The 10,300-nt window shown below is 42.2% G+C and overlaps 1 protein-coding gene across 1 annotated transcript in view; it reads right to left on the reverse strand.

Moving 5' to 3' along the window:
• Positions 1-1,849: 1,849 nt before the first annotated feature.
• SRPX2 (sushi repeat containing protein X-linked 2) overlaps positions 1,850-10,300 on the reverse strand; it is a 22,964-nt gene continuing 14,513 nt past the window's right edge. The window contains exons 5-11 of the mRNA XM_006920704.1: positions 8,461-8,637; positions 8,040-8,166; positions 7,761-7,882; positions 6,358-6,537; positions 5,898-6,031; positions 3,396-3,517; positions 1,850-2,342 (exon numbers count right to left, since the gene is read on the reverse strand). Coding sequence (XP_006920766.1) covers positions 2,162-2,342; positions 3,396-3,517; positions 5,898-6,031; positions 6,358-6,537; positions 7,761-7,882; positions 8,040-8,166; positions 8,461-8,637 — 1,043 coding nt within the window. The 3' untranslated portion in view covers positions 1,850-2,161. The remainder of the gene's footprint in view (positions 2,343-3,395; positions 3,518-5,897; positions 6,032-6,357; positions 6,538-7,760; positions 7,883-8,039; positions 8,167-8,460; positions 8,638-10,300) is intronic.

Genomic DNA, 10,300 nt, shown 5'->3' on the forward strand with positions numbered 1-10,300 from the left:
AGTAAAACTTTACCTAAAGAAAGCAAGATTGATTTGCTTTGACTACTCAATAAAATGAAACAAAACAAAAGCTTTAATTTTTTTTTTAAGTTAGAGGAGCATTTATATGTGAGTCAGGCCCAGGTGGAATCTCTGTTTAGGAGGCAGTGGGCCTCCTCGTGTTATCATTGGGCCTCTTCGTGTTATCATTGGGCCTTTGACCTACTCACATGCCCTGGCTTGCCACTTGGCATGTTAGTGATAAAGACAAGGAAGGGCATTCATCTTGCCTCATGTGCAATCTTTGCCTTTGGAACCGCAGACCCTGCCTGCCCAGAGACTTCCCACATGAACTCATTGTATTTTACTTTTTACCCATAACTTGCCTCCTGCCTTTCACAACTCCTGTATGTCCGTGGAGGAAAGAGAGAGAAAGGGACCTTTTTGCTCCAAGTTTGATCATTTCCTCCATGCCCTATTCCACTCAGCAACTGCTGAATTTTAGACTTTGCATTTTAAAAATATTTCCACTACTCCTGCCCTGCATGGAAACAGCTTCTCTCTGACACACTGCTACCCTTATATGTTCTGGGCTTATGATTTATGTTCTATCGCTGTGCTTTGGAGAGTGAATTTTCTTGGGTTGAGAGCCTTTCATTTCCCTCTTTCCTCCTGGGCCCACTCTGAGTCTTGTGTTTGGCTAGGATTATATATAGAAGATGAAACCTTTCTTCTTGCTTGGAGCTGTCAGCTATCTTTAAATGAAAAGTAGAGAAAGAAATAGAGGCAGTATACATAATGTTTAAGAACAGTGACTCTGGAGCCAGACTGCTGGTATTTAAATCCCAACTCTGCCACTTCCTAGCTGTCTAATCTTAGGCGAGTTGCCTAACCTTTCTGTGCTTCAGTTCCCTCACTTGAAAAATGAGACTAATAATAGTGCCTACCTTATAAAGTTCTTATGAAGATTTCAGAGTCAATCAATAGAATGTTTACAATGGCACCTGGCATAAAATGAGTGCATGAGCATTATTAGCTCTGTCTCTCCACCCAGCCTATTTCCGTCTCCCTTCTAATTTTCCGCTGATGACCTCCTGGGTAGAGTTAAAGGAAAAAGGCTGCTGGGTATTAACCATGACACTGGGTTCTTTTAGTGTAGAACAGAAAGTTCCCAGCAGCACGGGGAAGAATATTTTTCTTTCAAACACTGACACATCATTGAGTGTGGCTCAAGCCAGAGCATGGATTTGAATGTGGCCCTACTTAGCCTGGCCTCAAATTTCCTTTCAGGCCTGGCTCTTACAGCTTGACTTTGTGCTGCCATAGCTGCCACCTGCTCTGTGCTCATCTCTTCAAAGTGATTATCTGATGAAGTTAATACATGAAGATGAATCTTTCTTCCTTCTCCACTATTTAGTTTTACAGAGGCTTGCAGTGGTGCTTTCGAGGTTTCCTAGATCACGAGCTGGGGGCTCCTCTGAGGAAGAGACAGCATTGTCTCCCTTTCTCTTTGGAATTGAAGGCTCAGTAAGAAGAGATGGTTGCCCATGAACCAGTCGCTGGGGCAGGAGAAAACATTCTACTCTGTCCTGATTTTTCTTCCCAAGCTCCCTCTCATTGCAGTGTTCTCCTACCTCTTAGATGAAGCAATGCTTAACATAACATTTGTAGTCCAATACCCTAGAAAGGGGAATGACAAACAAATCCGAGAATTTCTTTGAATCCTCTCCCACCTGCAATGATACAGTTAACCTATGAGGAAAATCCAGCTACACATGCTAAGTGTCCTGGTTGTCTGCTGTGGTGATACTACTCTCTGTTGTCACCACAGGGTAGAGGAACCATTTAAAACATAGGCAGTTAGTGAATAAATTTAGGATTTACTTGTCTGGAAGATTTTGGAGAGCTGAACAGAGGCCCAGATTGGGAAAGGAAGACCTTCTACTCCCCAACCGCTGCCCAGGGCTTGCCCTCCAGTGCTACCTAAAGCAGAGACTTGCTTAGGGAAATTATCACACAGCCCTAAAAAGGTGCCCGGAAATGTCCCAGGATTGGTGAACCTTACCCACCTCAGACTCCTCTCCCTAGACCTGTGGGAAACAATTTCCTCCTTTTATTAGGCCCCAGTTTTAGCCGACTGGGGGAGCTTCTCCTTTGACCATAACTATGCCTGGGCTCAAGTTCACTCGCATATGTCCCTCTGCTTCCGGTGCTGGGTCAGCTCCTGGCTGCTCAGTAGGTAGTCATCAATGAACGTGAAGATTTCCTCAGGGGTGATAGGTTCCATGTAGCGTTCCCGGTCAATTCCCTGCTTGTCAATCAACACCATGTTGAAGTAGGAACGAGTGAGGCGTTGGAATTGCCTAGAGAGAGGGGCCCAGGCAGGTGTGAGACCTTGTATGGGCTCCATCTCACCAGGTTCTACTACCCTCTGACCTTTCACAGCTCCATTGATGGACTAATTCTTTCCCCCACCAGATCCTTTGTCCTCATTCCCTCCACTACCTATCTCAAGCCCCTTTCTTTTTTCTCTGCTCAGACCTTAGTCTTGCTGCCCTTATATGTCTAGCTCTGTCTCTTCCTCTCCACAGATGGAGAAGCTTCATTATTACCAGGCTGCACTTCCTTCATAGGCCCTTGTAAGCCAGGCTACAACATATAGTTATGTGGGCTGCACAGAATAACTCTAGGGAGCACCAATCACATGCACTATGATGTGACTAGTATTTTCTAGAGATGATCTGGGCATAACCTGTACAACCATAAATGGCAGCCCCGAAGTTGATCAGTATCACCTGGTCAACTTTCATTTATAGCTGCAAATCTGCAGTCTCCTTCCTCTGAGTGTTTCCCAGTCTTTCCCCTACCTGGGACTGAATCTTTCTGATCCTACCGAGACAGGCCTAGAGGCAGGTATTGTTTCTAGAACAGAGAACAGTGATGGCTCTGAGTTATATGTGGAGGCTTTGGAAAGGCGATGATGGATAGATAATGAAAAAGTCAACTTCTACCGCCTGTCACTTATAGTCTGCTCTTCTCCCAGGGGCAGATGGGTGTGATTCAGATTTCAGTGCCTAAAGATGCCTTTTCCTCCTTTGGAGACTGAAGGCAAAGAGATGAGGCCATGAGCAACAGGATAAGAGGCTTATCTGTTTGGGTCTGTGTCTCAGCCCTGGCTGTCCTTCAGAGTCACCTGAGGTGCCTTATAAAAAAGGCACACTCCCGAGGTGGTTTGGGTGGGGCCTGGTCATCTGTATTTTAAGCTCCTCAACACGATTCTGATATCCTCCTGCCACTCTCTGATCTCACCTAATGCATCTAAGAGTGGTGTAGCTGCTTCTCCTACAACCCTCCTGTTGCCAGTATCCTGCCTAGGATTTCTGCCTACCCCTTCCCTGTGGCACCCCAGCCTGGACCTGAGCTCCTCGATGATGTTAGCTGACAGCTGTTGCTCCCGGATACGGCCCACCTCCTGAGGTGGCTGCCCCACCAGCTCAATGATGGTCACATGCCGCAGGTCCAGTCCGCAGGTGGATTGCTGGGAAGGGAGAAAAAGGTTTTATGGAATAGGTTCTCAGACTCAAAGTTAAGGCTGCTTAGATGATTTCTCTTGGGAGGCAGTGTGGAAAAGGAGAGTCTTCTCCCCAAACAGCATATGATGGCGTCTACAACCTCTCTTCTCCATCATTCCTGAAGTACTTTCCCTAACAATGTTTCCTTTATTCTAATGAAGTATATGAAACTGGTTACCCCATGTGGGGTAGAAAAGAGAAATATAATTGATGAATTATAGGAACATAATCTCTCCTTGCTTAGTTTTACATAGATTTTAAACTATGTAGATTCTTAGTTTTTAAAATTGAGGTATAGTTGACATATAACAATTTCAGGTGCACAACATAATGATTTGATATTTGTATATATTGTGCAATGGTTACTAAAATAAGTCTAGTTCACATCCATCAGCGCACAGTTACAGATTTTTTTTCTTGTGATGAGAACTGTTAAGATCTACTCTCTTAGCAATTTTCAAATATTATTAACTGTAGTCACCATGCTGTACATTATATCCCCATGACTTATTTATATTACAACTAGAAGCTACATAGATTCTTAATAGATGGCTATCGTAATATGATAATAATGGCTATTGTTTATTGAACATACATACCTAATGTTTTGCAGTCATAATCTACTTTAACACAACACCCCTAACAAGGTAGGTGGTATCATTCTTATTCTGTAGAGGAAAAAGTAACTTGCCCAAATTTGCATGACAATAAGATGCTGAGCCAAGATTTTAACTTAGGGCTGTTGCCGCCTTCCTAAGTGTGTACTCCTTACCACTGGGCTACATGGCCAGGCCTTCTCTCGGTTTCCAGGATTTCTCCAAAATAGTGCTAGTGCTCTTTTCATTACCCTTCGTTGCCTTTCTAATACCCTCTAACCCTACTCTGGCTCTTTGTTCTGCCTTGTCCCACAGGTCCCCTCTTAGCCAGTGACCTGGGGCAAGGTTTAAAGCTGCAGTGAATACTCTATCCCTTGTCTGAGCTTTGGTGCTACTCTTCTAGTCCTGACCTTCGGAGTCACTGTCCTCACTGGCTGATTCCTGTTCTTGTTCTTAATTCCTGTTCAAGCTGAGGTATTGCCTTTGTCTGCCTGTTTTGGATGGCTGGAGGAACTAAGTCCTTTTTGGTCTAGATACCCAGTGTCATGCTTTTGATAAAGCTGCTTCCATCATGGGCCTCTGAGTATTGACTTGGCAACTTGTAAGATTTAGCCTTTAGAAACCCCCTAAATAGCTTCTTCTTTTACCAGGGTATTCAGCCCTGTTTCCAGCTCCTCAGAGCTGGTTCTCTTAGTCTTGTCATCATATTCTGAGTTCTTTTCAAGAACCTAGTCTATTCCTTTTTTTTAATTATTATTATTATGGTGACATTGGTTAATGAAATCCAGTAAGTTTCAAATATACAATTCAACAGTAAGGCATATATGTATGTGTGTGTGTGTGTGTGTGTGTGTGTGTGTGTGTGTGTGTGTGTGTTGCACTGTGTGTTCACCTCCCATAGTTAGATTTCTTTCTGTCACCACATATTTGACCCCTTTAACTCCATCTACCTTCCCCCTGACCCCCTACTCTCTGGTAAACACTAGTCTATTCTTTTTATAAGTCCCAATGGCCATATCTGTTCTGTCCTATCCACCTCTCCTTCCCCAACAAGTGGCTTTGGCTAGGTATTTCATAGTATGTTAAAAATCATCATGCAACTCCCCCATTTTAATTTGAAACATCACAACACTTTTCCTTATCTTCTGCTACTAGTAAGGGTTAAGAACACAGATCCATGAGTCAGACTGCCTGGATTCAATCCTGGCTCAGCCACTTACTAGCTAGTGATCTTGGGCAAATCTTTAACTTCTCTATGCCTTAATTTTATCGCCTTTAAAAAAGGAATATAATAGTACCTACTTCTTAAAGGTTGTTGTGAGACTTAAATGAATATATATAAAGCACAGACTTATATAGCTGGTACCTGTATAGCACTTACCATCTAAGTGTTTGTTACTGCTATTATTCCTTGAAAACATAAACATAATTTATTCCCAACATTTACATTTGATCATACATGTCTTACAAGTCTCTCTATAGTGCTCTGCCACACTCCCTTCCCATCCTTCACCAAGCCCCCTGCAAGTCACACCTACCATTCCAGTGGCCTCACTGCCTTTTTAGTAAAAACAAAGTAGTTTTTTAAATGTTCTAAATTTATCTATAGTAAAACTGATCAAATGTCCACAAAAAGTTTGAGGAAGTAGAGTTTGTGCTACAGAAAGAGCAACTCTGATTTAGAAGATTTAGGGGTGGTGTTAGGGGGCATGTAAAGGAACTAAGACCTAATTAGGGGAGTGTGTCTCACCTGTAGCATAGAGATCTGCATTTTATAATATCGGTTGGAAGGATCAGGAGCTGAGATGATGAGGAGTCGCTGTTTCTCATAAAACTGATCCAGAAGGCCAGCAGCTGAGTTGACATTGACATTAATCTTCATAGCTAGGGCAGAAGCGGATGGCCAGTGAAGAGTATGGCCTTCTCCTTCATCCCAGCATGAGTAACAACATCTTGTAGCATTCCAGTCTTTCAGGTTAACCCTTTTTGGTTATTTCTCCATTTCCTTGGAGGAAATACTGAAATAACACTTGGAGATTTTAAGCCCTTTGTTTTGGAATATTTCTGAGGGAGAACATTGGCCCTTAAACACATCTCAGAACAACCCACCCCCATTCCCATGTTATACACATTGCTATTGTACCCCTGTGCCATACACATTGGGAGATACTCCAAAGTACCCCTGATCAACATTCCCTGGTTTCACTCACGAGCACAGATAGGTGGTAATCCTGACCACTGGCGGCTAGACTGACAGACCCGGGAGGGGGTCCCTTGGCGCTCATAACCTCCATCACAGTGATATTCACAGGTGGCACCGTAGTTGTCCCCCGCTGAGGTGCAGGTGAGGTAGCCATGCTGTGGTGGTTTCAGAGTTGGGCAGCGTCTTACTGTCAGGGAGGAGTTCAAGTTAGGGGCTAGGGTATCTCTTTTGGGGAAAAAAAAAAAAAAGCTAAGAGGGTAACTGTGCTGGGTTTTCTAGATCAGGAAATCTAAAATGATCGGAATAAATGACCTTTTTTGTATTTCCAATGGCCAGGGATAGAGCCAGAATTTCCCTTTCCTTAGGAATTAAATCTGAAATGTAGACAAAGGCATTCATAAATCTGGAGGCATAGGTGAGTATACAGATTGTCATCAAAAGACTTTATTAATCTGTAAAATAAATATTGCCATTTTTGTTTTCAGACTTTGTGGACATGCTGCATAAAGATGTCTGCCTTACAAAATTACCTTTTTTTGTCTTTATTGAAATATAATAGATAATTAGTTGCTTGTATTTATACTATACAATTCAATGAGTTTTTTTAAAACTATAATTGGCATACAATAATATACTAGTTTCAGTTGTATAACAAAATTACTTTTAATATCAAAAATAAATCAGAGCAGACTTAAACATCCACCAGTGGGAGAAGTATTCAGCAAATTTTAATACATTCTTAGAAGTAGCTTATTCTACTGTCATTAAAATATTTCTGAAGAATTTTTAAAGAACATGGAGAAATTACTTGTGTTATAATGCAAAGCTAAAAGGGTTATCTAAGATTAGATGTACAGTATGATCTCAGCTATATATATTTTTAAAGTATATGTAGATAAAAGACTAGAAAGAAAATACCACAAAATTAACAATTGCCTTGAATGATATGATAATAGATTTTTTCCTTTGTATATTTATTATTTACCAAATATTCAAAATGAGCATGAATTAGTTTTATAATGGAAAAATCAAAACAAAACAATACAACACCAGCCTAAGAGGAAGAATCGGGCAGGCAACACCACCAATTTCAGCAAAGGGGAAAGCCTGAGAATGAAGTCTGATTAGATTTGATAACTGAAAGGCCAAGAAAAGAAATAAGTACAGAGTACCTTGGTGAAGTTTATCTCAATTTAGCAGAATGAGAAAATCTTGTCAGATTTTCTGGAACATGTATGCACGTGTCATGGAGGCTTCCTGAATGACTCTGGTGAATTTGTTTATTCCTCTCCCAATCTAAAAGAGGTGTCTTTTTTAAGCATTGAGAGGAGAGGATTGTGGTGGGAATCTAGAGAGTCAGGGTAGAGCAGGAATAATGAGCAATGTGGAAATAGAAGACTTCTTTCTGACCTTGTACTTTCACAATGAACTTGCAGCTGGCCTGGTTGTAGGCTCGGTCATAGGCAGTGTAGCGAATCACATGTTCTCCTTCAGGAAAGTGAGAGCCAGGCTCCGGGCCCCGAAGTGTCACCCTGCATGGGACAGAATGAAAGAAACACTAAGGAAAGAGACCTTTACGATCTGGTTCTGGGTCATTATCACTACAGCCTCAGCCTATACAGGTCAGTGTGGGCAGCCTAAGAGCCTGGGGAAAGCTGTTGAGAGGCATTAGGGGCATCCGATACTCACCTGGTGATGGTACCATCAGCAGAATCTTTCACCAAAGGTGGGTCCCAGTACACCCGAGCAGTCAGTTTCTCTGGCTCTGCCATCTTCTCACGTGAGTGGGGACAGCGGATCTTGGGGGGATCTATGTCTGCCAAGGTCAGAAATCAGATGCTGGCTTGTAGGCCTACTGCCTTCCCTGGGGGGAACCCATAGAAGCAATAACATGCCACTGGGTAGGTAAAAGTACTCTCCATTCAAGATGCTCAATGGAACTGCAGGGGAAAACTCAGCTTCAGGGTAAGTGATCACTTCATTAAGCATGTGCTCCAGAGTGCCACACTCATAGCAAGAATGTTTTTTGTGGTGAGAATTCCACATCTTTGTGGACATAATACCAGGGTGGCTCTTTGCAGCAGGACATCTGGGAGCAACCAGCATTTACCTACACATACAGGCTCGCCTCCACTCCATTGCCCATCTTCCATGCAGATTCTGCTGCGGTCACCTTCCAGGTGGTAGCCACTGGAACAGCTGTAGTCACAGCGGGAGTCAAGGAGCACCCCATTTGTGCAGGTGTAGGTGCCACTTGTGATGAATGGCAATGCGTGGCATCTCATCTCTAAGAGAGAACGAAGTGGCAAGCTCAGTGGCTTGACTTGTGGGACTATCTGGAGGTGATACCTGGCTATCTAGTACAAGGAGAACCATATCAGAGATAGCAGAAAACTCTATCCAAAACTGCCCTTACATTTTTCTGCCTAATTGCCAGTTTTACCTAATTGCCTTCTTATTTTTATAAGATACAGTAGTGCTTGGAGTGGGGGTGGTTCTCAAAGAAGTAAATTATTTGTCCAAGTGCACTGACACCTGAGTTTGAATCCCAACTCTCTGACTTGAGCAAGTTACCTCATCTCTCTGAGTCTCATCATTAAAATGTGGCTACTTCATAGGACTGGAATGCATATAAACCTCTGGGCTCATTTAGGGCCTCAGGTACTGTTAGTTTTCATCTCTTGTTCCTCAAATGCTAGATAACCTTGATCAAATTTAATTTTTTTTTTTAGTATAATTTTGGTGTTACCACAAGCACTCCTCAGCTGAAGCTCACTTATATGTAGAAGTAAGCTGGCCCTATCTCTGGGCTAGAATACAAGTCAGGCCAGTGCATAGAGGGCCAGCTTTGGTGGTATTTGATTAAAGAGGAATCCATGTGCTTTAGACAGAATGTACCAGAAGTGGAGACTGCTACCATGAGTTCATTGTGAGCCGGTGCTTGCCAAAGTCCAGTTCGAGATACCTGATGCTTGTAAGGAGTGGGTGAGCCATACATTCCTTTAGGTTGTCTAAGTTCTAACCCTGCATAAGTTCAATTATTGGAGCTTTGAATAAAGATTCTATAAGCTATGTTCATTTCGCTTTTTGGTCAAACCAGACTTGAAGATTATTGCCTTTTATGTTTTCAGTATCCTTTATGCAAAAATCACCTCCTTGAAATCAGGGCCAAGACAAAAGATTTGTCTTTTCAGATGGATTTGTTTTCTTAGTATTATCTGACAGTGAAAATGATACATCCAAAGTGTTTGCCCTCTTGTCTCTTATGAGGAAGGACAAAGCTGGATTCAGTGTTCAAATATAGTAATTAACTCATTCTAGGCACCTGGAAATATGTATGTCTCCATTCTTTTAACTGGTTTTATGTTCATTTGTAGACTTATTTAATTTTGTGAAACCAATTCAAATTAATTTTGGAAACAATGGGGTCTAAGTCCTAAAACAAATTAATTACAGTCACCTAGAGGGACATAGTGGCTTCCTTCTTTCTGCCTATGAAGCTTCTCCTCTCCTCCACGGCACCTTCTCTGACCAATCCAATTTCTCTCTGAATGCTCAACACTCTGTGTCTGGTCACACTGCATTCACATGCACACATTTATGTTTCTATCCCATTAATGTATAAGCTGCCTGGGGGTAATTGAGGAATTGAGTAAGCTCCTGAAATTACCAGTGCAGGGCCTTGCATATATGGCTGTCCTATAAATGGCATTCAGTGATTAGACATATGAACAGACAAAGCTCTGCTGCTAAAAAAATAATAGGCTGTAGAGCTTGAATAAGAGACAGGGATTTGGGAGCTGAGGGGGACATGATTTGGAATGTGCATGTATTAGCATCTCACATTCTAGCGTAAGGGTTCTTTCTGACTTTCCAAAGAAAATGAAGAATAGTAAATGCCTCATAACTTCACTACCAAGGCCTTCTAAGGCCTTAGGCCAGGAAGAATA

This window comes from Pteropus alecto, unplaced genomic scaffold (genome assembly GCF_000325575.1).
Source record: "Pteropus alecto unplaced genomic scaffold, ASM32557v1 scaffold179, whole genome shotgun sequence".
Lineage (NCBI taxonomy): Eukaryota > Metazoa > Chordata > Mammalia > Chiroptera > Pteropodidae > Pteropus > Pteropus alecto.